The 27955-nt window shown below is 41.2% G+C and overlaps 1 protein-coding gene across 1 annotated transcript in view; it reads left to right on the top strand.

The window, feature by feature from the left end:
* SUSD4 (sushi domain containing 4) overlaps positions 1-27955 on the top strand; it is a 77174-nt gene that overhangs the window by 28416 nt on the left and 20803 nt on the right. The window contains exons 3-4 of the mRNA XM_075147931.1: positions 17960-18172; positions 25565-25744. Coding sequence (XP_075004032.1) covers positions 17960-18172; positions 25565-25744 — 393 coding nt within the window. The remainder of the gene's footprint in view (positions 1-17959; positions 18173-25564; positions 25745-27955) is intronic.

Genomic DNA, 27955 nt, shown 5'->3' with positions numbered 1-27955 from the left:
TCCAGTAGGATATTTACTTCAGTTATGGGAAAGAAAAATCCAGAACTGAAGTCCCCTAGCGTACAAGAGAAGCGTCTTGAGAGAGTGTGGTAAGTACCATGCATCACCTAGCAATCCGTCTGGTATTTGCTTGGCAACATTTTCCTCCATTAGTAGGAAGAGAAGGGGAAGCGTCCCAGTTCCAGCCTAAGTAAACTAAAACATAAGTTCTTGTCATTGTGAAGTAAAGCCCCTCTGGCAGAATTGCTTGGTTAGAAGGATGATAGTTAAGAATAACAACATATAAAGTCTTTATATGGCAAGCACCTCCTCAAAAATGGCATAAGCAATTCAGAAGTAGTTCAGGGACTAGAACAAGTGATGAATATTTCAATAAATGTACTATTGCAGATACAAACATGCTATATCCTTTTTCATCTTCTACGCAATATATGCTTTAAGGCAGATTTCTTCTGAAGAGCCACGGAAGGAATAGGATATAAAACACAGATGCTACTCTAGTAGCGTATTTTTAATATTTCATATTTTTAATGACATTTTGAAGGTCAGCTGTCTAGGGAACATGAGGGGATTGTGCAAGATGTTGAGAGGTCTTAGAAAGCTCTGCTGTCTTTTCTGAAGAACTCTGCTTTCATCCATCCGCTCAGCAAGGCACCCGTCATGCATATAAAACCTGTGTACACACAGGCTTCATGCATAGGAAACAAGCTATATGTTTTCTTTTGCAAAATCTGTTAAAAAGTTTATGTCTAGATAGTGAAAATTTGATACTATTCTACTACCTGAGTGTATTTATATATTAATATCTGGTTGCAAAAGGCTAGGTCTCTTGAGTAATCTGAATTGCTTCTAGCTACTCACCGAGACTGAAGGGTTGCTGCATTTTCAGATGAGGCAACTGTTAATCAAAGTTGTTCTCATCCCACTCTGATTCTTGTCCTTCCTCTGCATGCTTACCATATTGAAAGGAGCCAGTTATGCCATAAATTACATCTTTTTACAAAACCTTACACTGAAATAGAATTTGGTCTTAAGGCAAAGCTGCTGCTTCTTGGAACTCAATTTCTCAACTATAATAATTTTCATTAATTTCTCTGTCACTTCCAATAGTTTTTTCTTCTCTAGAAAGATATCAGAAGCTCCCTCTGGTGGCTACGTTAACTTAATTTGGCTTTTGTTTTTTTAAAAAGAAAGATGAAAAAAGCAGAGTATCCTGTAAGACTGGAAGCCCAAACCAAAAGAAACAATAATAATAATAACAACACATCTGTTGTACGGGAGCAGCAATGTAGATTCATACTGAAGAGAGAAAAGGTAATTTCTTGCAGGGATAGCTGAAGGATTTGCAGCACAATATGAGCTTTAATTTAACCCATTCGTACACCGTTGCTATTGAGCAATATGCTCAGATAGGAACAGGACATAAGATCTACTGAGTGAAAATAGAGCCTCTCTTTTTGATTATCTAAAAAATTAGACCTCACTTAGCATGGGAAACTACTGTGACTTTTGACTTTTTTTTTTAAATAGAATTGTAATGTACAGAGGTTTTTTGAAATAATGATGGAGTCTGTTGCGTTCAAAAACGCATCACTCGGTTCCCATTAGTTACTTCTTTTGTGTTTATTTTTTCCCAGGCTTTCCAAGCATATGTAAGCATATTCAGCAGTTTGGGTTCTGTTGTTTGTTAGGAATCCGTCTGGCAAATAGTCTGGATGCAAGAAGTTAAAGCTAATGCATTTCATCTCATGGGTGAAGAGCGTGCACAGTCTGTTGCCGCAGCTCAGCTGCCACAGACTACCTAGGTAAGCCACAATAGCTTGATTGTACAGACACCAGCTTAAATGAGGCTCCAGGCAGCCTCTGCCAGCCTCAGAGACATGACTGACATCTCCCCCCAGTTGCCAAAGCAAGGACTGGTTTTAAGTAATGCCGTGCCCATTTGAACACAGCTCATGCTGTCCAGTTCATCCATTTTCTGTAGGTCATGAACAAATACTGGGAAGGTTTCGGGTTGAAAGCTGCGCTCCCTGGTCTTCACATTCTGCCTCTCCCCTTCCACTCTCTGGTACTGAAAGCTGCCCACAAATGCAGCATTCATAATTTGCAGCAAAATCTCTTTAAATGGACCACTGGGTTAGATAGTGGGCAAATTTCCACTGGTTGGTGGAAGTTTGAAAAAGCCTAGTATCTACAATGTAAATAAAACCAAAATGGAGAGATGATTCTGGGTTATTACTGGATTTATATACAGGCGTGATTCTCATGCGGATTTCACAGTTTCGCTGAAGTCTGTAATGGTAGATGAGACAGACTAAAATACTTGAGAAGCTTATTCCCAAAAGAGAAAATGTATCGCACAATGTCATTACAAAAAAGAATATAACTCTTCATTACTGTTATAAAGCACACTAAAACAATTTCCTCCCAATTTGGGTATGCCGTATTTCAAAAGTAAGTGTAACAAGATGTGTTCTTTGGCGTCAGAATAAGTTTACCTGATTACTGATTAAATGAATTTTAAAAAATTGCTGAATTCATCCCAATTTGGATTATTTGTTCTTGTACTTCCTCCATACCATGTAGAACAGTTGAAGTTAAGACAGCATCCCTTGCCACCTGAGAGAAAGCTGAGGTGTTTCAAGCCAGAAATGCATGCAGAGGCTTTGAGGAGTAGCAGTTTCCTCAATTTTTCCGTGGGATACAGTCGTTTTACCTCAATCTTCACTCCATTTCAAATTAGGCTTATGTATGTGGTGTCCCGTGTGCCTAATTGCATCTATGACATAGGAAACATGCTGAGTTTTAAGATGTACAAGGACATATGTATATATAGTTATTTTAATTAAGATAGCAGTTATAAGGCATTATGTCTAGTAAGGCGTCAAGTAAGCTATAGAGTGGATTGGTTTATGAAGTGCTGGACGTGCGAGAGGAGCTTAGCTTTTGTATTTCCCTCGGAGAATCAGGTGCAATCGATAGTATTGCCTAGTTGGTATTTTTTCTGAGAAAGTTCCTCTTCAACTGAGTTGAGTTGAAAGAACTTAAGAAGTTAAGTTTAAACTTGCAATATAAATGAGTTATCTAGGCAGGAAGAAGGGTGAAGTTCCTAGAAGAATCCTTCAACCCTCTGTTTCGATTGAAGCTAAAGCCCACGGTATGTTTATGTATGTGAATGTGTATGTGTGCATGGGGTGTGTCGGTTCTGTCCTTCATCCCAGCTCCTTTCTGAGTGGCGTATGGGGTACGCAGAGTTGTGCTTACTGAGTCAAGCCTAATCCTAGCATAGCAAAACATTCAGGTTGTTCCTCGGAGAGAACACTTTGACAAGGGATAATAAGTGACATTGGTCCTTCTCTTAACGGCTGAGTAATATCTGGGCTAAGGGGGAAGTTGCCTGTCCCATGTTAAGACAGCTACTAAACATGAGGTTGGCATTTATCCCTTTACACTATTGTCTATATGTCCTTTAGCCTTTCATTTAATCATAATTTTAACAAAACAATGTAAGGTTTTTATTGCTATAACCATGCCTAGTTTCAACATGATAGAGCACAAGATGCTGCATTTTATGAGACCAGTAGGTCTAAATGCGTGGAGAACAGGCATGCTTTGTGAGTGGGAAAGATCTTTAGGTCAAGCCATACACTTCACACCATGTAGCAACATCTCTGTGTGGGAACTCGTAACTACCTGTGGAGGTCACTCCTGCCTGATGTGTGATGATTGATGCGTCTTTGCTGAGCAGCATGTGGGCTACGAAGTGGCTTGAGTCAGAAATCAGGAGCAGAGATACTTCTTTTCATACCGGGAACAAGTATTGCTTAACAATAAGGCAGATCAGATCAATGGCAGTCTCTCTGGTTTTAGGTACAGCGACGTATTCACAGAAAATTAATGGCAGGTGAAGAAATTCCAGAAGGTACCTGTGGGGTTTTTTTCAGGAATGCAAAAAACTAATTAAAAGATGAAAATTTTCAGGCCACAGTTAGGGCAGACTATATAAGAGACCACCAAGCGTGGAAAGATGCTTTCTTGTCTTTGGATTTTATAGCCTAAACTCAAAGACCTCATGGAGAACAGCCCTCAAAGTGGAAAGCAGCTGGGCCTGGCAAAGGATAAATGAAATAAGTGGGATTTCAAGAAGGAGTTTAAAAGACAACAGGACATGAATGGAGAAAAATGGGGGGATAGGGAGGTGTCATAAAAAGATAAATTCAAGCCTGAGAAAAAACAAAGCAACTAAAACTATATCCCAGGGAGAATGTAGAAGAAAGGTAGGGCACAGAAAGAACCGAGAATAGGGACGTATGGTGAGGAAGAACAGGACTAGGGCCTTGAACTTCACAAAGAAAGGGAAGAAAAGCAGTGAAGGGAGCTGGGGCTATGTGTGGCCTGGCTGAAGCGTCAGGGAGCGGCGGGGGCGGCGGCGCTGCTCCACAGAGGGGGACAAGCCAGGAGCCAGGAGTGACCCCAGCATGGCTGTGCCCTCGCTGACCAGGGCGCAGTCCCACAGGGTCTCAGCAGAGCTGGGTGCTGGTAATGGGGTCCATCGACAGCCTCAGACACAGCCAGAGGATGAACCAGGTCCAGGAGCCACCCAGTCAGAGAAGCAGGAGATGGGTTTACAACATGGGTCCAAGGCCCACCCAGAAGATGGGGCTGGAGACAGGCACACCTACAGCATAGCCCGGGCAAGGTCTGGGTGCCCAGGGCTGAGCTACCTGAAGCTCCTAGGCCATGGGCAGAGGGTGTGAGTGGGGGTCCCGGGTAAGGCCAGTCAGGACCATGAAGGCCTGTCAACGCCCTCAGGGTCCTGGCAGGGTTTGACACGAGAGCAGAGACGTTAGTAGAAATAGCAAGTAGGCGTGGGCTTTGAGGCAGCTCTAGAAGGGCAGTTTTGTCACCAAACAACTAGATGCCAATTCATGGTGGATGACTCCCATCAGGTAGAATGGCAAGAAATGAAAAGATTTTAAGTGAGATTTTTGGAAAGTGGCACCAACAGAGCCACAGAAGAAAGGTGGCTAAGGAGAGAAGGGTTGTTATTGTTCTTGGGAGGACAGTAAAACTGGTAATGATGAAGAGAAAGGAGGACTAGCAAAGGGGAAAGATAGCGTAATGGTCGGGAAACTGGTGCAGGGACTATGTCGATGTTCTTCTTCAACCAGCATTATCGACAGCCAAGTTCAGAATTTTGTTGTGAAACTGTTTTTGAGTTATTCGAGGCAAAAAATACCCATGAATTTCGTGCATAACAAAACAAAGCTATTAGTCTTGCTTGATCCAGCAAGGCCTGCAAGAATTGTCTGAACTTTCTAAAGCAGTTCACCTCTAGTCTCAAATGAGGCTCAAGACGGTGTCAGATTACCCAAAAAAATCTTTCGAAGGAGGTCAGAACTGAAAATGGCAGTATATTTAGGCAAGTTCAGCTCACTTTTAACCTTAATCTAGTAAGGCATATTGGACAAGGTACTGGCTGACTGGAGTTTGGCTTTCTACTCAGCACTGTGCTGATAGCCCGTGCTGTTTATGACCTACTTCTGTTAGTCTCAGTGCCCCTCGTGTAAGCTGGTAATATATATATGTCCGTCTTCATTATAGGGGGATCTGGAATCTGGTTATAGGAGTAAAAAATAATTTATAATCATAAGATTAGTACTGGCATGCTGTAGTCACAACAGCTACTGAAAGGCCATGCCTACTTAATAAGCTGCTTAACTAACTCAGTATTTTGGGCTACATTTATAGAAAGAGACTGTAGATGTGAAGTGTAGATATAATAATTAGGAAGAACATAATTGTCTAAATAACCCAACTGTTCTTGCAAGTCAGGAAGCTTGATGTGTTGCTTTTGTCAGTGGAGACCGCAATCCGCTGAACACTGGAAGGCAGGCTCGAAAATCTGTGCAGTTATAAAAAGAAATGGCTGAGCCAAATATTTGTAAAAACAAAGTAAGATTTGAAAAGAGAGCCTCTGAATTAAATCAGGCAACCCATTATGTGTGTGGCTGGAGTCTATGGTGTAAGGAGGGAGCCAGACTCCTGCATTTATTTAAGTCTGCTAACTATATAATTCAGGGTAGCGAGGTGATCTAAGGATGAAGCATTAGCTTCAGCATAGAATTTTTATTCTGATCACTGGAGCCTAAAGTTATTAAAAGAACAAGCACAATTATGACATCGTAGGGGACTGGCACACATATAAATCTGGGTATGCTGCCTGTTTCTCGCAAAGCATATGTATGGATCTGTGTACTGCCTGCTTTTTATTTTAACTAGGTTTGCTGCAGCTGTTGCTCTGAAAAGAACCATTTAACACTCTGGGGAAAGAAAAGTTGCAGAAATCCTCAAATGAATATCTATTAACAAAAATAAGTTTTAAATAAATTGCTTGTTTATGTGGCTAAAACTCTTATCCCTTGAACAGAACAAAGAACATCTCTTTGCTAGTTTTAGACCTTTCCTAGCTCCCAGCTAATCAACTTACAGTACCATAAAAAATTTAATAACAGCTTATTCTTCCTCTTCTTCTAGTCCTTCAAAATGATGAGAATCTATTTTCATGATAGGTAGGGATGTGAATACTTTCTGAAGAACAGAAGCCCATAACCTTTAAATTTAACCAGTATATGTGATTTTCAGATTGGCTTTTATGAAAATATTTTGAGCATCAGGTAGCTCAGCATTACCTATTATCCGTGCACATGAATGCCATAACTCCCAATCTTTCAACAGACTAATAGCGATGTGTATACATTATATAAAGTGTATTAGATTTCATCTGACAGTCTCAACTTCAGTGTTGTCAATGCAGAGTACATTATGGAGTCTGTAGTTTTTAGAGGTGTCAGCAGGAAAAAAAAATAATCAAGTTCTTCTGATTCAAAAGGATAGGCCATTAACCCTTGGGAAGGCTCTCATAGTGTATTGCCAGCCTCCAAAACTGTCCTGCCAGGCAGCTTCCTGGCATTGATGCCTTGTTCTTGTTTCAGGCACTGCCCATCCTCTTAGCCCTGCTGCCTGTGACTCAGGGTTTCCCCCTTTCTTCCCTCTTGTCCCTCTCTAGCTCCCCGTTTTAGCCTACTAGGAACCCTGTTGGGCTGCTGCTTGTGTTCCCATCTCCTTCTCTCTTATCTTCTAGTGGTATCACCATCCAAACAGCTGTCACTCAGCTTCCAGGCTAACATATTTTTGTATGTCACCATGTCCCATCTCTGTACCTTTGCCAAGTCCCTCCTGCTGTTCCTGCTCCGGTTTCTTCAGTTTCTCTTCTGTCCTCAGCTTCCTCCTCTTCTGCGTACGTTCACTGCCATATCCATAAGTGAAAGGGAGCAACTTTCAGTAGTGCCCTAAGACACTATCTGTAATACCCACAGATAAAAGAAAAGAAAAAAAAAGAAAAGAAAACTCCATGATCTGGGCAATCAGGCACTTGGTTCTCTCACTTCAATAATTCACAAGATTTTAGGGTTTTTTTAAGGTAGAGAAATTAAAAGTCTTGGAGGTATGATATAAAATAAAGCATAGATGTATTAAAGAAAGATTGTGTCAGACTAATCTGTTAATCTCCTGAGACAACAGCTGGTTTCCCAGGGAAGGGAAATGCAGCAGATATCGTCTAGCTTGACTTTAGTAAACTGCCACCAGGGAAGGTACACATGAAGGTTGGGATTAATAGAAGAATCGTGGAATTGATAAGAAACTGTCTGGAGAGCAAACAGATTGCGTTGAAAGGGGAAATACTGGGCCAGAGGGGCCTTTACACACTGATGATTTTTTGACGATGCCACAAAAATTGAGAGTGTGCCAGTGAAATTTGCCATTGACATTTTTCTGGAATTTTTTTTTAGGGGGTTAAATATGATGGTTCTGTAGTGGCACAACGTTTTAATTATAAACGTTTCCGTCTCGCTCGCTTGCTCTGCTGTGACTTTGCTCCTTGAGTTGCTTGTTCTGGCGCTGCGAGCAGCCTGCCATCGCTGCCCAGCCATTGGGAGGTCCTCGGGTAGGACTGCACCAGGGAAATGGGCACACGAGGATTTTTAATGGAGACAGCCCCGCAACTGGATTATCTGCTGTTATATATTATCTGCTGCTCCTAACCAGCTGTTCATGCAGTGTCTGGAACAAATTTTAGGGGAGTTTTTACTCTGTGATGAGGAATTAAATTGAACACAATTCTGAGTCAAAAAGAAAGGAAAAAATTATGCTTCTACTACTGATTTTTCCAGACTTTTCAGTATGGACAGAATAACTCACAGGATAGAACATTTTAAATTAATAATTTAAGTAAAAAGAGTTTCGGTATGATGACAATGCTTCATTATTTGTGCCCAGCTGGATTCCTGCTTCCTTTCTCTACAGTTTGGTAGGTTTGTCTCATTCTTGGAAAATAACAAGCCAACTTTTTTTCATTTTTCTTCAGTGAATGCGTTCTCGTGAAGGGAAACCACAGACTAAAACTGTGCTTAATGCTAACAGTACTAGCAAAACATAGGAACATAAAGTCACTTTTCAATATAGAAGGAAATCAGAAGTTCTCCTTGTGTCCAGATTAGGACCAAAATCAATCAAGGTATTTTTTTCCAGTAGATATTACCTGCTTTCTTTGAAAAAGTTTTACTTGAGTAGAAGTGCTTTGCGGTGTGATGTGAAGCAAATGTGAAAGGTGCAGTGGCTGTCCTCATGTGGAAAATACCTGGTGAACCAGCAAAACCACCTTATCTTCCTTTACATCTTCTAGACCTGTAGGTAAATAGTGTCCCAACTTTGCAAGGCTAACCAAATAAGTACCGGCAAGCAAAACATACACAGAGGAAAAGGTGAATAAAAAATGGATGGCTGCGATGAGGTCCCCATCTAAGAGGAAAGGACACAGGTAGGTGCATATAGAGAAAAATCACTGTAGGGCATAAGAGCTGTCAGAGTATCCAGAAGCATCAGAGGATTTGTGATAAGGAATCAAGTGCAAGAGATGGAAATGGTGTCTGTCTGCTCTCCTACTTTAAGTATGTAGCAGCTTTTAAAATCCTTTGTCTCTCAGTCTTCTCTAGTGTGCACTTTATTTAAAAGTTTAATATTATAATATTCGCACATTAATCCTGATTATCCCTATATTGAATTCTGCCTGTTCTTGGGAAAGTATAAAATCAATTTCTATAGCACAGCTGAAAAGCAAAAACTGTTGGATTACCATACTGTTGTGTGCAATAAAAATATAGCATTATCTAGGGAAGTCTGTAGTTGATTAGAGCGTAAATATCAAACCCCCAACTCATACCTCTGAGTATTTGATTCCTGCATCTTATAGAAACAAGGATCTCTGCTGAACAGTGTGACATTTCATTACTTTGGATTTGCTGTAATGAATAATATTATATACTATTGGCCTAGAAGAAATATTACTATAGTAACTAACTCATGATTCATTTTTAATGTTTTTTTGCTATATTTCCTAAGGGATGCCTGTCTAGACTAGAAATGTTTAAACTCACTCTTGGTAACGGTAATTAATTTTTCCCAGAGTGCTAAAAATATGGGACAGATAAACAACACTACTTAGATACTGCTTTTTAAAAACACAGAGGCCCATAACATTCTTGAAATTATGGGAGTATAGTTTTATTTGGCACTTTTTTATTAGTAGCTTTCTCTGTCGTTATTAATCCTGTTTAGTGACCTAAGGCTGGATTCCCACATCGACAATATTGCAACTCTAATGAAATCCTTAGACATATAATATATAAAATGTTACATATGAGGATTGTGCTGGTTTTGGCTGGGATAGAGTTAATTTTCTTTATAGTGGCTAGTATGGGGCTGTGTTTTGGTTTGTGCTGGAAACAGTGTTGATAACACAGGGATGTTTTCGTTACTGCTGAGCAGTGCTTGCACAGAGCCAAGGCCTTTTCTGCTTCTCACCCCACCCCACCAGCGAGCAGGCTGGGGGTGCACAAGAAGCTGGGAGGGGACACAGCTGGGACAGCTGACCCCAACTGACCAAAGGGATATTCCATACCGTATGACGTCATGCTCAGCATATACAGCTGGAGGACGTTTGGCGTGATGGCGTTTGTTTTCCCAAGTAACCGCGTGATGGAGCCCTGCTTTCCTGGAGATGGCTGAACACCTGCCTGCCGATGGGAAGGAGTGAATGAATTCCTTGTTTTGCTTTGCTTGCGCGCGCAGCTTTTGCTTTCCCTATTCAATTGTCTTTATCTCAACCCACGAGTTTTCTCACTTTTACCCTTCTGATTCTCTCCCCCATCCCACCGTAGGGGGAATGAGCAAAGTGACTGTGTGGTGCTTAGTTGCTGGCTGGGGTTAAACCATGACAGGATGAAAATGTAAGTGGGGTTGGTTGATTTAAAACAAAGTAATAAGTTCACTTATTCATTTAAATCAGTAAAAAGGAAATCTTGGCATAAGTGATACATTAATATTTTATATTTTGGATTTGTACATGTTTAATTCGTTATGATGATTGTTATCAGGCTTGTCACCAGTCAACAAGCACATGTTGGCAAATATCTTTATTACAGTGCCTTATCAGCATCAGGAGTAGGAGAATGTGTTAGGTATGTGCTCATTTATTGAAGCATATATAGAGCTTAATGTGTATTTACTGCATCCTTGTTTTTATTATGGTAAAAGATGTCATTTGGTTATTGTTTTTAATTAGATTGTTTCAAAAACTCATCATCTATGTCAAAGCGTGTTTGTCGGCAATTAGAAACTGAACCTGGCTTCAGGTTTTTAGTTATTTCTGCCTAATGCTTGATTTGAACTGGCCTCAGTTTAGGCCTCAGTGTGCAAGTGTTATCGTTTTCAACGGCTTTGAAAATGAAAGATCCAGTTTAAATGTTTAGGAACTGGGAGGATGTTGTGGGATTTCTTGTGTGATAAATCAGCTGACTCATACCCCAGGATAACCATGGCAACTTTCTGTAATAAAAACATAGAGGAACAGAGCTCTGTCAGCAGAACCACCCGCAGATTTACTTTCTGCCTGTTGTTTTTCATTTAAGTGATGGGAGGTTCAGAGGAGCACCCAGTAGCAGATAAGGATTTCATAAGGGTTCATAAATTATGCAGTCAGACTTGCTGGATTACAAAAGGCTGGAAGCAACAAGTGCTTCTTGCATTATAAATGAAATGGCGTATTTACAAAGATGACATAGCTATATTAATTGTGAGAAGTTATGATTAAAAGGACAGGCCGGCACTGTTTAAGATGTTAAATAGAAGCAACTCATTTTCAAGAAGAAACAAATGCATCTTTTCAGTTTGCTGTGGGTTTACTGAAGTGCTCTGCTGATTGTATTCTAAAATATCTTCCTTTTCCAGCAATTTTAAGTGGTTTTTCCTCATGCATTAGCCTAATGTCAAGGCAATAAAAGAATCCTCTGTCAAGGTTCACATTCAAAATTAAAAATGCTGATCACCTCCATGGGTAGAATATTCAGCTTGTTCCCTGCTCTATGACACTGGTCAAGCACCAGCTGGGGTGTGCATTCATCCCTGCGTGTTGAATGGTAATTGGAGTAACAAATCGGAGGCATGACCTCTGAAATAAAGGTGCTGTTACTACATCTGCAGTTATCTATGCAGGGCCCTTGAACCTGCCCTGCTGATGCTGCGGCTTTTCCCCCTTTCTCCCCAGTGAGGTTCCCAGCAGAAGCAGCTCCAGCGTCGCTCCTGGAAGACCCCTTTTGCCCTCCATGGGGGCTTTGTCCTGCTTACGGCTCCTCATGTTCCCTCCCCTGTGCCTGCTCTGGAGGGAGCAGCAATCCTTTGGCTTTCCAGGGAGATGTCAGTTTGATTTAGCACAGAAGTGCCCAGGGACTTGTCACGCCTGAGTAGAGATTTTAAGGTTGAGCTGACCATCGCTCTTAGGAGCACCTCTGACTGACTGCTCCTTTCCAAGTGCACGCTAGAAGAGGAGAAAGAGAGGTGGTGAGCATGGTGGTGGGTAAGATTTGAGAGCATGGAGGTCTTAATAGGAGGGTGCAGGGGCAGGTGGTGAGTTGGCTTGGGATGGGTTGGGGTGAAGGAGGATGGAGAACACAGGTGGGAGGCCAGGGTTTGGAGAGAAGATGGCATGAAATGGAAAGGTAAGAAAAATGGGGAATTGCAAATGAGGCAACCTTTCAGCCTTTTGAATGATCAGTTGCCTCTCTTGGAGCCTGTTGCCCTTAGTGCAGGGCTTGCATGTTCATCTTTTATTGCAGGTGGGTGGTTTTGCTGCTCATGGACTGCATTACACACTGATTTTCTAATTTTTCTGCTATGACACTCTTGGGTTATATGAAGGAGAATGAAGCTTAATGGTGTTCTTGATTTTATAGATCAGCTTGTGGCTTAAGCAAACTACCCACCCCCTGGAGATCTTATTTGCTGTTCTGTTTCTCCTACAAAGTAATTTGAACTCCCTTTTTTCCAGTGGCTTGTTAGGCTGCCCCTGATAAGGCTCAGCCAAGTGAGGAGGGATATCCAACAGCGCCGGGAGCTGGGAGTATGTTCTGCAAGGATAGCGAGGGAGGTTGTGATTCACATCTTAAACAGGGCAGGGTTTTACAAAGCTGCTGAAGTCTCAGGAAAGCTGAAGCATTAGTGACCCTTAAGGGATTAGAGAGAGTTTAGATTTTAGCAGGCATTTCACTAATGAAATCACAGGTTTATAATTTCATTTCACTTCCAAGGTTAGATGCTAATCGAAGCACATCCTTCCTTTTCTTGTTACAGGGGTATGTGGATAGTTCAATTAACGTCATCAAGAGCGAGGAAGCATAAACAGCCAAAGGCACAAAATTCTCTGCCTGCGTGGCTTTCGCAGAAACAGGGCAGAAACTCTTAAAGGGATGAAAATTACTTTTCCTTTGTACAAGACAAGCAAGCCCTCGGCATGTTTGCACTTGTGGCCCTTCTGCTTTAGTCCTCATACGGCTTTTTACTGAGAGCTGGCCTAGGATAACCTGCTGCGGCAGTGTTTCCAGACTCCTTATAAAATGTGCAGGCAGGCAGTCTGGTCCTGCCACAGGCTGCAAAGCCTCTGCCTCCCTCTACCACCGCCGGAGACAGAAAGGACTTGCTGATGCAGTAAACCCAAATGCAGGTGTTGCTGTACGAGAAGCCCATTCTCCATCCTACTGAAGACAAATACTGAAAATATCTATATCTTTAATATTATTACACATTACATGTCACTTTTCGTTCACTGTGTGTATGTAACTAACTGGAATGAGAGTGATGTCTCTGTTCAAGAATGAGTGCAGCCATTTCTGAGCTAACATGCATCAGCAGTGTGTCAGTGAAATGCTATATAGCAGTTTTAGAGGCAAAGTAGTCCATCAAATCTAGATTAGAAATCACCTTGCCAGCACCATGAATTTACAAGGAGCTGTAAGATACGGAAACAAGGAAAACAAAAGAGGAAACTGAGAAAAAGGTGTGGAGAAATAGAGAATGACAGGAAGAGCTGAGGGATTCTTCCTCCTGCCTTTTTTCAGGCGTGTCTGAAATTCAGTTGTGGCTATCATGATTTCTTGTCATCACAAATATGTAATTTTCCCCTGGCTTCCGATATTGCAAGCTTTTCATCAGGGACAAGATGAATCATTATATGTTTGAGAATATATAACGCAGAATTCTAGAAATACAGTCCGTTCAAATCAATTGTAATGGTTCATTTTACACGCCACAGAGGGCATTGCTTATTTTTCAGTCTTCTGATTAATTTGACATCATTTTTGTCTGACTGACAATACCAAGTAATTTAGATAAAATAGGAACCCATATAAACTGCTTGTGTTTTATCCAGGTTAAGAGCATTGCTTTTTTCTGATGACCTCCCGTTGGTCCAACAGTAAAAATATGGTAAATACCACAACCAAAATATATTCTGTATCAACTGCATGTTTTACTGGTGATGATAACCTTATGTACTTAATAACCTTATCAGAAGGTATTATTGTTCATTATATTTTACACAACATCCCTTAAAGGTGCCATGATACAGAAAGTTTGCAACTTAGACTAAATATTAAGCTATTTTGATTACTGAAATAATCAATTCTAGCAGTAATTGTGTAGTCTTTACTTTAGGGATTTAAAGCCGTACAATAGCATCCCATAAAGTTGTTGCTAGTGATGCAGTGTTGATTATGATGATGGCTGCTGACCTTACTAAATTTTTCTGTATAGGTACCATGAAAATTTACTGCTTTATTTGACAAGTGTATTGTATAGTTTTTACTAGTAATGATTCCCCCTTCCCTCTTTGTAACCATGAGAAAAAAAGTCCAGTAGTCAAAGTAAAATTTCATTCTTTTCCCCAAAGACTCATTGAAGGGTTTATAAAGAAACAGAGTCCATCGTAGTTCTAAGTTATTTTTTATCTTATTTGATACACTCTTTCCTGCAGGATAATGCCTTTCTTTTATAACCAAAAGATTAGCTTTCCCATTTATGTAACTTTTATGATTCTTTCCAAAGACTTATCTTGAAAACTGCTTTGGCTGATTTAATCAGGTTCTAAAGGGACCAAAGCAAAAGATATCCTGTCTATAATGCGAGATTACTCCTGCCATTATAAAAATACTATATCACAACTTTGAGTAGCTGTTGTTAAATGCATAGCTTTGAAAAAGGAAAGAAACTAAAGATCATGAGAAAAAAGGACTTAATTACCAAGCAGTATTGCATTGACGACATACATTTAGCCATTTTTGATAAGGTGGAGCTTAACTAGATTATATGGAAAGGCTTATTATGTAAAGGGTCCAGGTCTGATATCATTAAGGACTACTGGAAGATGGCAATTCTCAGGGATGTTTCAGCATTGTTGTTCTTGAATATTGTACCAGAAGTTTCACACTTAAATTGGAAAAGACTGATGGACTTAGCTCTCAGCTAAATAAGCTGTTGAAATACTCAGCACACCTCTTGTGCAAGAGAGGAGCAACCCTGGTGAAAGTCAGAGCAGTTCCTGGCTTCTCTAGATTGTATGGCCCCTTCGAAACACCTGCCCTCTGTGCACTGGGAGGTCCTCAGCACGGCGGCTGTGCCTTCCTCACACACGTCCTTGCCTCCTTCTCAGCCAAAGCACGGGAAGAGGTGGCACAGCGCTGGCTTCACTGCTTTGTGCCTGGATCATATATATCTTCAAAAAGAAGCTTGCCATACAAGTGACTTCCATTGATTTTAGTAGGACTAAGATTTGGGCCAAGTCTACTGTTGACATCTGTGGAGAAAAGATGGGGCTGGGGTTTTGTTTGCTTTGCCTTTATGATCTTACCATGAGAAGTTACCGTATTGCATGTGTAATCCACCCAACTGGCTATTCCCTAAGGCTTTTTCCTTCTTCCTTGCTTCAGGAACAAGCAATGGAAATGCTTCATGGAAGCAGTGATCCTGTGCTGATTCCATGTGTCATTTCTTATTCAGTAGCTGAGTAACAGCTGGCTGCTGGCTTTACAGAAACTAGAGGGTACATAATTCAATTTTTCCATTTGTGTTCCAGTTCCTTCTTGGGAGTTCCCCTTGGGGATAGATTTGCCTGCTCACAAACTGCACTCGAGAAAAAGAACCTAAGAGACAAACTTACTGCAAAACGATCCCTAGGAGGGATGAAAATCTTTGCTTGTGAAAGGTCACCAGAAAAGTGGCAGTAGGGTCACAGAATTAGCCCGCACCAGGGAAAAAGCATTCTTGCCTTCTATGTTGGGTTTTGTGCTGACAGTCCCAAAATCTCTAACTTTGCATATTTGACTTAATGAAAACTGAGAAATGAGCTTGGCTCATTTTTTCACCAGGCAAATTGTATGTGACCTCAGCACCTTTCTTTTTTCTGTTGTTGCGGAGGCATAGTAATAGGCAGTTGTGTACTTTTCCCCGATGCAGCTAGTAAGAAAGGACACATATTTCAAGGTGGGTTATAATATTCCTTGCCTGACTGCAAATTCTGAGATTACCGAAGTAACAAAATTGAGCTAAATGTCATGTTATCCCTTGGTTTAATGGAAAATAATTAAGATCATCACTGACTTTATTGAAGGATGTGGGTTTGCTGCCTGAAGCATAAGCTTCTTTTTAATCTCCAGTAAAAATGGGCAGCCCTTCTCTATTATTAAGTATTGCCTGCAGTGTGTAATCCCATGAACATAATGACTGTATTTCTCCTCGTTCGTCATGTTAGCAAATGACAGAGTCTTGGGCAATTTGCACTGGAGGTCTTGAGCCACGCGGCAAATGTGCGGGTATGAAAGTCAGAGATTTGTTTGACTTGGCTACTGCATTGAGCCTTCAGTTTTCACGATAAACTTCACTGGACAGAGGAGTAAAACCGCGTAAGAGCAGATGCTCTGCTGCTCTTGTGCTGCCTCAGCAGCGCAAAGAGGGGGGACACTAGTGAAATCTCTTTAGGTGATGTGCCCCGGGTATTGGAGCACTGCAAAGGGGCAGAGGCTGGGTGTAGGCGATGGCTCTCTCTGGCACGCACGGCACGTAGTTATTCGGGCTGGGTTCTGGCCATCAGGTCACCTCCTGGAAATTGTGGCTTGGTGGGGGAGTTCAGCTCAGTGACCTGGACTCACATAAAATCAGCCGTGTATGGAGTCAGGAAAATGCAATCCTCTCTGGTGACCCCACGGTGTGCCCTGCCTCTGCTAGCGGGGGCAGGTAACAGGACATGCAACGCAGTGGCTCGGCGTGGGCTGCTTCTATTCACTGGCAGCCTTCAGCCAGGGGACTGAAGGGAGGAATTCAGTGTTGAAATGCAAGAGCCCTTTACCACCTCAGTGCTCTCCATTTGGCTGCCACAGCGTCACACCGAGCCCTTCGATGGAGGGAATGATTTAGCCTCGGGAAACGGAAATTTATTTTGAAAAGTCTTCTACTGTAATATCTTCCTTCTCTCTGACTGTACCACAGAGGCACTTCATGCTTATCATGCAGGAAGTAGCTGAGGCTCTCTGATACTATTCTTTTAAACTCAAAACATTAAAGCTACAATGCGATGATTTTCAAATTTTCCAGGCATCCCTCCCACCGGCATTAATTGCCCCCCTGCTGTTCCCGTTGCAAAGCTATTTGCTCTTTCAGTATGCAGTACTTGTTCAGTGCTGCACTAAACCTTTGCTGTTTTGCAGTAAAAAAAAGCTTCGGTTTATGCAAATGACATTGAAATGAGTTTGGTAAAGTGATAAACAGTCACATTTTATGATTGCAACTGTTGGGTGTTTGTTTGTTATTTTACAGTTAATTTTGTGGAAGTAAAGGGCTTTACAAACTCCCTTCTGGTGTCAGTGCAGTGATACAGCACTCCCATAACAGCATTTTAAGAATTTGATAGGGCCACCAAACCAACGTGATAGGGAGATCACATACATCCAAAAGGGACGCATCCAGTGTCCCTTTCCCTGTGGTAGAGCTCCCTCCCAGCTCATAATCTCCCTGTACCTAGCAGCTCATCTTCTGTTTTAGTCACTGTGTCTTCAGATGGCAGTTAGGCTTCATGCCCTTTTCTTTATTTCCTCTTTTTCTTGACTTCTGACACATTATTATTCTTTCCAGTGACTGTGCCAGACCTCCAAAATCCCATAGTCCCCAAGAGTAATTACAGATACATTATTGTGCAGTCCTCGCTGGTAGGTTGGGTCAAGTGCTTTATGTTTGCACAGGTCAGCTACTGAGGAGTGTGGTTGACTTTGCTTCCTCAGTAGCTGCACGACAAGACGGGAGTGTTTCTGTCACCTGAGTATTTCTGCTGTAGCTGGAGGTTGGTCCTCTCCCGAGTCTGGAATACCCAGTACCCAAGTAGGGTTGCTAGTGGTCATTAATGGATGGTGTGAGGCCTCCATGAAAATTAGACGTCAAATGGAAAAACCTAGAAAAAGCACGACTAGGGCTGCACGGGGAGTAAATGAACACAGTTTGATTGTATCTTTGTCTGACATAGGGTTTGATGACCTACATGCTTGTGCTGATCCTGGAGCTCCTGAACATGGATACAAGACACCCAGTGCAGGTGTCTTCTTTGAAAGCGTGGTAGTCCGGTTTCATTGCCAAGAAGGATACAGGCTTAATGGTACTTCAAAAAAACTTTGTGTGAGACACTTTAATGGCTCCCTGAGCTGGAAACCAAGTGATAAACCTGTGTGCCTACAAGAAGGTAAGTCAGTTTTCTTAAAGCACTTCACCAGTGTCAGTTCTTCTCACTTGTCCATGTACCATGTTTGTGTGTCTCAGCACAAACCGCAAAAGACTGGCATCCATTTCACTGCATCTTATTTGATACATACTTCAGTTTCCCATCCATCCCATCCATTTGTCAGTTAAATTTATACCGTGGGAGGCTCTGTGTGTGTGTGCACATGTGTTGAAAGGGATATAAAGAAATCTGAAGGAAAAAAGGTAATACATTTCTCCTTTACCTAGTTACGAATTGATGCAGAGAGAAAAAACAACCTCCAGTATCAGTAAACTGTAATTATTTATTAAAGCTGTCCACTTAATACTCCTTTCCGTAATATGTTACTAGGAAAATATAATGAATTTCCAATGTTACTGCTGCTGCTAACCAGGAGTTTTAAACAATTATATTTTATGGCATATGCATGATTTGGGTAGGAAAATATGCCTGGACTGCAGAAGTTTAAAGTCACAGTAGAAGTTTACTTTGAGTTTACTTTTCAGACTATTATGGCATAAACCAATTTATTTTTATTGTATTGCATTTTTGAAATTGAATTTGGTTTTAAATAATTAGGATGTTAAATTACTTTCTTCTTCTAGGAGTTAGATAGAGGCATGATTAATTTGAATATCATAAATGTAAATTTTGGCCAAAAATACATCTAAGCAGCACAAATGATTTATTTCACCAAGTATATTAAAGCTATAACTTGGGGTTTTTTTTATTTATTTTTGGTCAACAGAGCTATTAAAATCAACAGACATGGAAAGTGTTAGTTAAATCAAGTGTGTACATGTTACTGTTGTGACTTCTCCACTGAAGTAATTTGCCATTGCCTCATTGTCTTCAAGGTGGAGCAAGACAAATTCTATTGCAGGATGCCTTCCATCATTTAAAATCAGATAAACGTATGGACTTCATTCAAAAGTAGTTGAATACTTACGTGGCTCATGAACACATTTACCACATAGGATCATGCATCACTCAGCATGTATAAAAACTGCAAGTACTTGTTTATGCTGATGGGTGGGTGGGTATGAGAATCCTGTGCTGGAACAGGGGTGCAAGAAGGAATGTGCCACAACAGGAGCAAGCCAGGACTGGGAGGACCATGCTCAGGAGATACACGAGAAGGGGACAACCCTAAACAGTGGTCTGTGTGAAAGTGGTGCATGAGATATTGGAGAGAGTAGCCAGAGGCAGCTGGTAAGTAGTCCATGGTCTTTCAGGTAGCTGCCCTGTTGGCAAGAGAGGTCTTGGTAACGTACGGGCGCCTGGACATGTGAGGCCACAGGCTACAGAGCCGTGAGGGACACAGCCTTGAACTGTCTCGGGGTATGCACTGAGACGACAGCTGATGTGTAGAACATAAAGGCAATGGGGGCCAATAACACCTGGCCGTAATGATGGCGTGGCACAGCTTCAAAGAAACAATCTGATGCCTTTAAAAATAATGTATGTATGAAATCCACACCCTCACCTATTACAGCCACCTTTCATGAATGCCCTTGTCTCTCACCTCATCGTTATTTAAGAAAAAAATACATGTAGAGTGACAGCAGCATATGTCTAATCTGTATATTCGAACTACCAGAAAAAGCTATAATGCTTGCAAAATCTGTTTTCTTAACCACTGCAAATAGCTTCTAGGAATTTTTAAATAGTACCCGTATCATCCACTGCAGTTGTTAAAATAAGCATTAACATGTTTTATTGAATATTCAAACCTCTTCCCAGGCCCCCCAGTCCAGTGGAAATCTGTGGAGGAAGTTTCTGATCACAATGCCATCAACAGCAAAACTGGCACTGATGTCAGTGTGATCAACATTTGAGCCCGGTGTTTTTAAAAAAGAAAGAAATTGGAAGATGAGAATGTGATGGATGATGTGACAACAGTTGCTTAAGAGATAATCATTACTTTACAGCACAGAACACTTAAAAAGGATTGTAAGCCAATGCTCTGATCAAGCAAAGCACTTAAGCTTGAGCATAACTGTAATTATGTGATTAGTCTTGTTAAAGTTCTGTGCTGAAAATCAGGCATACGCAAAAATGCTTTTTATTATTTGGACTGAAGAGTAGGACCCTGATTTAGGATTTAGTGAAGCAAGTGCTTAAGTACTTTCCTGATTAATGGTATAATAATACCTCAGGTATTATTAAAACAAGCCTAGGGTTTAGCAATAGGAAAAAAAAAAAGATGATGGAATTAATTCTTCTTTCCAATGCACAATACAACCACTGATTCAGAAGAAATACTAAGCGAAGGATCAGTGGCGATCCATGAGACCTAAGCATTTGCTTAAGCGCTTTTTAGAGTGATCCTTTTGTGTACTGGGAGCAGAATCATGAGAGAGCAGCACAATAGGGAGGTGGGTAGTGGCACATCTGGAGAGCAGTTAAGGAGGAATTATAACAGGGTTTGTAATTCTCAGCTGTCTAATGACATACATAAAAGCCCTCATTGCAGAAATTCTGTAATGATATATTAAAAAAAAATTTCAAATTTGTAGCAGCTACTGGAGAAGTAAGAAGTTAATGTTTTACCGTTCACCATTAGCTTTCACAAGGCAAAATGTCTTTTATATTGCATTTACCCATTTAAGGCAGGGGCTGATTGACATGTTTGCTATCGTATGGTATACATGCCTCTCATCCCAGGATATATAAATGACAGATATTGCCAGCTGAGCTTGAACAGTGAGAACACTGAATACTGCAGTTCACTTTAAGTTAATCTCAGAAGTTTGGATTTGACTAAGGATGGTTGCATATAATTTTATGTCTATATGTTATGTACATTTAACTGTCATTATGTGTTTGCTAGAACAATCTCTAATCACAAACGAATGCTAGCTACCAAAGGAAGCAAAGCAAAGGAAGCAAAGCAACCCGTTTCAGAATGTAATTGATTTTAAAACGAATACATTTGTCTGGAGCCCTTCATCCAATCCATTTGATTTTATAGGCCTGTCATTTCTCATTAAGAGGCAGGAGATTTTAAGTGTCAGTATGAGAATGAAGTTGCATGACTAGCTGCCCGATAAATGCCCTGTCAAAAATTGGTGTGCTTAGAGTTATGTTCTCATGTTGATCTACAGCATGTTGTGACTGTAACTTCCATCAATTCTAATACAGTTATGCACATAAATACCAAAGCTCTAAGGTAGGAGTTTTGTATTTAATATTTAAGAGCAATATGTCATGTTGTTCACACTTTAATCTAATCTTCTCCCACTGTGATAATGTGGCTGCTGAGACTGTTGCCCTACTTGGAACAAACGCTACCTCTTTCCTGTGAGATTGAATCTAAGTTTACAGTGTACGTGGGGATGGCAACCAAGCGAAGAGCTGTACCCTTCTCTCCCAGTGCTTCTGCAGGCAGACGCCCTCGAGATGTCCTCAGTGCCTCATTCTCCCAGTGACAGGGATGATAAACCTGCAGTAAAAGTAGTGGACTAGGACATAGTTTGGCTACAGTTTTCCTGTATGACATTTAACACTCATTTCTCTTTGCCTTTGTCCCTGGATCTGTGAGATGACTTGAATATTTTTATTTCTCCATCTCTTATTTGTCTTGCCTAGTGTTTGTCGAGCCTTAAACCTATATGATGTTTGTAACCTGTGCTTAGCACAATGGCCACAGATCTTAGGCGAAGTCTCTGTGCGCTGTTGTAATACAAGCAAAGACAATAAAGAGAAGGTGTTATTTAATATGTTGTGAAATACGGTGTTGGCCTTCCACAGAACTATCCTACTAACACAGCACTATGGATTTAACACTAGTAAAAAACAAGAGACAATATCGATCTTAGATGTTTATTTTTAAGAGCACAGGGTCCAGATGAGCTGTCCCTACATTCAACCCATTCTTCATGATGTTCCTTTCATCCTTTCTCTGTGTTCCTCTCCGTTCCAGCCTGTCAATGTTGTGGCTAGATGTAGTCAAGGCTAATTCAGAGACCGCTCCACAGTGAGATACATAGGAGCACTGGACCTCTGCATTTGAGTTTACATACAGACCAGTAAACAAAACAGTGCCAGAGCATGGGCCAGGGCACTGTTCTTCAATTGCACATACTGTTACACTGTTAGAAAGGTCCCCGACGTGGTTTTGGTCAATGTCAAGTAGTGCTCCTCAAGCAATTCCTACAAGCACCTTCTGGATTAGCATGGACCAGGGACATTTTTTGGAGGGTGCGAGTTCATCTGCAATAGACACAAGCCATGGGAAGCCAGCTGGTACCCATGGATGGTGTGGCTATCTCCATAGTCATGCCTTTCTTCTGAGTTGCCTTTATGGTCCAGGTGCTCTTGGGAGGAGGGAGAGTGGTCCTCATTCCTTATGGGCTGGAAGAAGCAGTTCTGAGAGATGATGCATGGTTTGCCCACAAGCTAAAGCACTATAACTATAGTGTTTAACAAGTTTTACTCTTCAGACCAATCTTCCTGTGATGGGGGACACACTTTGTTTGCTAAAGCCAAGAACTCCTAATGTACAAAGCTGCATTTTCATGAAAGTTAGGTCAAGATGAGCCCTTGTACCTGGCAGGCTGTCGGGCCTGCCAGTTGCACCCCACCTCTTTGTGCCTCTGCAAGATAAGAAATGTGTTCCTAACTGGGGCATTCTTTTGGCTGACCCATTTTAATATTCACATGGTAGATCTAAGCAGATCATGTAAAACTGCCAGAAAGGAGTATAAGTCACAGCCATTGCTGTTCGATGCTGGTCAAAGACCATGTATTCCCTTAAACGGTTTAGCAGCTTCCACGGATTTGCTGAAAAGTACTTAGAATAAAACAGTTTATTTTCTAGGGCAGGACATTTTAAAATCCAGTCACTTATTCTCAGCTTTTTCCAAGCAGAATTTATGCCAGCTAATCCAGTTGTTTGCGGAGAGGCGGTTACTGCAATTCATGCCTAAATGCCAAACAATACAAATTCAGCCAGTGGGAAAGCATTTGCTCGCAAGGCATCAGGAAGAAGAGCTGTAACACTGTGGTCCATTGGTCTCGCTTTTAGCCAGGGCTTGTAATAGGCCTGTTATCAAAGTCAGCCAGGATGTCGCAGGGGAAGGATGGTACAGTGAGCAACTTATCACTGTTCTCTGCCAACATCTAGCCGATTAAAATGACTGGATCTATAGCTGTTACTTGGAATAATGGGGATGAAGTCGCTGTAATAGATCATTGTTACAGAATCAATTTCCCCCGCTTTGAAAGTGAAATCTCATACTTTACTGCAGTGTATGTATACACACCTCTTTTATTTGTATAGCCACAGAAAGCTGTTGTGCCAAGAGAGCGAGCTGTTCACTGACGCTGTCTTCTGGCATCCATCTCCGACCTCCTCCTGCGTGGCTGCGGAACAGGATCCCCATCTATCTCATCCCATCCTCGGGGGTGCCCAGGGCAGCCTCTCCGTGACACCATTCAAGGCTTAGCGTCAGGCATTTCTTACGGGGCATCCTCTGCTGCCTCCTCTGCTGATTAACTTGCCAGAGAGAGAAAGAGAGAGAAAATTGTCCAGTCTTTGAAGGTGATGTTTTCATCCTCAGCCCAGTGCATTTTATAACCTTCCCAGACTTAGGCATTTATAAATGAATAAATTCTAATAAAATGTCTTGCTGCAGGTTCTCAGGCCGCCTGGCAGGCTGCCAGCCCTTCCTGTTACAGGCAGCAGGAGGGACCTGCAACAGCAGCCAAGGAGCTAAAAGTAACAGGAGAAGTGGGAGAACTAACACGAGAAGTGGGAGAATTTTTGACTAATATTATCTCCAGGCCCCATACTAAAAGTTAGCTAAGTACAAAGTATTTCAGAAGAACATCCCTCTAATGGGAAGGTACAAAGGAAAATATGTTTTAACTGGGGAAGCAACACTCTTCCACTTCATATTAGTAAAATTTAGTGATGGAGTCTCAGAATAATAGATCCCCTAGTTTGCCTGAATGAATAAATACATTATGAAATACGTTTGCTTTTAGTAGTTTGCGTGTACTACGCTAAATGACAGTTTATCTTGCTTCTAGTTGCGCTTCTAAGCAAACAAGCAAGCTGTTGCTATCACTTTACTTTGTGCCTGCTCACCATTAATTGCTAAATACAAATTTGGAGTTGCCTCTTCCTCTTTAGCGAGAATTACCCTTGAAAGTGGCAGAAACTTTCTCTTTTATGCAAATCTCAAGGGACTTCTGAAACTTCTTTTTTTTATAAATATTGCATTCCTAAATGAAGGTAATTATCTCTTGTGGGGGAAGTGTTGGAAAAAACCCAGCGTAAAACAGGCTTATAATATTTTTACTGTCTTGCTTTTATTTGAAATACTTTGTGGGTTTTCATGCCTGGAAACTTTTATCACCATCTCTGCCATTGACTGACTGCTGGCAGACAAGCATATAATTTTGATTATATTTTCCCAGTATTTAATCTTTTCCTGTCTTCTGTTTAATCTCACTTTACATTTATGAGGAGGATGAACTTTGAGTCACCTGGACTATTCCTTTATATCCTCTTGGCTTGTCTCTTAATTATTCAGTATTAGCAGAGGGATTTTTACCCTGCCTCACCCTTTCCTTCCACTTTCCACAACACCTTTCATTTTTCAGTCTTGGGTTTTATTTTATGTTTTGTTATCTTTGGCACTGGTATATATAGTGAGATATAAGACTGTCCGATACATGTATCACAGACAGGTTATAGAGCCCATGCCTGTACATCACTAGAGGTTTGCAGTCGTTTCCCTTGTTGAGAGTCTTCTACAAGCACTTGAGATGCTGCTTAGGGTCTTAAAAATCACGCCCTCTAAAGGCATATGAATTCAGGCACAAAATTATCTGATTTAAAACCGAATCAATGAGATCAAAGTCAAGACATTCTCATAATGAACTTTGTGGAATGGAGCTGGATAAACCCTTGTAAATGTACCTGATTTTCATCTGTCTCTCTGCTAAAACTGCAGTTTTTCTGTGTTCCTCGTGCCATATCTGTATTTTATCTTTTCTTTCGTCCTGTCCTTAGTGCTGTCAAAGAGTCTGCCTTCACATGGGACTTTGGGATAGTCAGACTGTGTGGTGTAATTTGCACACATGATGAATGGAAGGACAAAATTAAAAACAGTCCTCCTAAACGCTCTTAATTGTGTTTGTTTAAAAAAATCTGGGGGAGTGATCCATTGTTGTAGCACGTCAGCTTCTACTACAGTGCTGTAGACTTTGTAACCAATGGTTAACTAGGGAAAGGACATATTTACTGAAATGCATGTTTAAGCAGAGCACTTACATTAATTGATAACTTTTGCTTAAGAGCTTGATTATTGAATAGCTAGCCATGTTTTTTTAATTAAGTTACTATTTTTTTTTTTCATGAAGTCACAGATTGCCTTGTTCCACATGTTGAAGATGCAGAGATTCATAACAAGACATACAGGACTGGCGATAAGTTAATAATCAGCTGTCATGAAGGATTCCAGATCCGTTACCCTGACTTAGACATCATGGTTTCAGTATGTCAAGACGATGGAACATGGGATAATCTGCCCATTTGTCAAGGTTTAGTACACCAGCACATCCTGTTTTATAGCTCATGCACCTTGTGATAGTTTGCCAATATTTTTTTCTACAGTTGTAAGGATGTCAGTGATCTGATAAAAGTCCCATATTTGAATAGTGCTGCTGCTAAGATTTTTCGATTTCTCTTCCCTGTTGCTCACTGCAGGAAAGAAGACGCCACTTTCTGAACATGTCCATAATTCAAATACTACTTTAAATGTTGCTTTTTGTTTGCTAGTCTAAAATCTGACACAGATACATTGAATTTTTAAAAAAATCAGGGTTAAATCAGCCAGAAGTTCGGCAAAAGATCTGACGGGCAACTGACATTTTTGCACCAATTTCTGGAAAGATTTAAGCTTCTGACTACAATTTATCTTTCTTTGCCTGGTGCAGTGGGCAGGGGTAGAGGAGAGAAGCTGGAACCCGTTCTTCTATCGGAGTTTTCAGCAGACTTGTTGATCAGGTTCACAGTCCATTAAACCCATACGTATTGACCGAAAATTCAGGATGTGCAGAGGAATGATTTTGGCCAGAAGAGCCATTAGCCATAGAACTAGTAGTATTGGTAGCACGGGATCTCAGCTTCGCTTCGACTGCAAGAAATGGCTGGGGTAAGCCAGCTTTAGTGAATGGAAATTCAATAACCCTGGGCTGCTATTACCTTTACTTTTCTAACACGCATGTGTTAGTACAATTGACTTGGTTTTAACCAATTCACGTCTTGGTAACAAGCTTGACCAGCTGAACAGCATCGAGAGATTTTAACTATCTGTGCTAAGGAGAAGACTGGGTTAGTCCATTTGTTGTCTCCTAAACCTGACAGTTCTCTGTAGGCACTTACAGGGTTACATCAACCTGCAGCGTCGGGGCAGGCAGGCAGGGGAGCTGGGACGCTTCGGGGAGCTGGGACACTTCGGGGAGCTGGGACAGTGGCAGGGTGAGACATGAAAGTCAGGGCTTGCCATTTCTGCTGTAAAGTGATGAGATCGATGGGCACCAGAGTCCAAACTTACAGGAGCTTACTTTGTATGGGTCTCCACGGCTAGGACCCTCAGTTTGGGGCACATCAAACTATGTCTCAAGGTCTTGTCATAGAGTATGGTAAAGGCAGAATTTTAGGCACATTACAGGGCTAGCTCAGTGTATCTGAAGCGGGCCAACAGAAAGGGGAGTTTTCACAAACCCATAAAAAAGTGGGCACTAGTTTTGGGGTATTGTATCAGCAATGGCATGGTGTGTGGCAGTAAGAAGTATACAGCCCATTTTTGGGTGCACCTTACATCTAATTAAGGTAGATTAAGACTCTTGCAGTTAGGTGAGATGAATGCTCCTAAGATTAATTTGTAGGTACTGTATTGCCAAAGATCCAGGCGGAAATTTTGTGAGAGCCAGTATTAACTGGGTAAGCAAAAGTATTCCCAGTACCCCTTGGCATGTTACTTTCTTCTGTTGCTGTATTTATACTATCAAACACAATCAATTGCTGCTACTCAATATTCAATATTAACCGCTTTTAGAAATAAAAGCAGTGCTAATAAAAGTTATTAAATCAATTGCACAAGAGCAAAGTGCTGTAACTATCAAACAGGTAGAGAATAGGCAATTCAGATTCAAGTATCTGCCATTTTTGCCAAATTCTATAAACCTCTTCCAAAAGTGACTCCAGAATTTTCTTTTTGCTATGTCAAGCACTCGTAATATCAAAGGCACTTGTCTACTTGCACTAGGTAGACTGTCAATTACATTTCAATGGCCCTTTGATTTCAACAGGCAGGGGAGTCTCATGACACGAAGATGCCTTTTTTCTGGCAGTGCACTGGGAAGGGATTGTACAGCATATAATCCAACCTCAAACTATTTTTGCCACGAGATAACAATGATAATTACTGATCTGGAATGATGTGAATTACTTAGCAAAAAAATGTCAAAATGAAGTTTTCAAGCAGCTTGAGGTGTTTGGAGACCTAGGGATTTTCACAAACATTTGGCTTTCATACAATTAAAGTAAATCTCTGTCCTGCTCCCAATGAGCATTAAAATTCTAAGCCAGCAGGACAAAATTTTCCCTGATACAGTTCAGAGGAGAGTAAGCTCGGTCTTGCTCGGGCAGTCTGCGCTCCCTTTTTCTGTCCCACTGGAGGCTGCTTATCTTGTCCTGCTCAGTGGGCTGCCCAGTTTGCAGGAACCGGCGTGTTATGTGTGGGGCGT

This window comes from Calonectris borealis, chromosome 3 (genome assembly GCF_964195595.1).
Source record: "Calonectris borealis chromosome 3, bCalBor7.hap1.2, whole genome shotgun sequence".
Taxonomy (NCBI): Eukaryota; Metazoa; Chordata; class Aves; order Procellariiformes; family Procellariidae; genus Calonectris; species Calonectris borealis.
The sequence above is the reverse complement of the archived record's forward strand: the minus strand, read 5'-3'. Positions and strand labels throughout refer to the sequence as shown.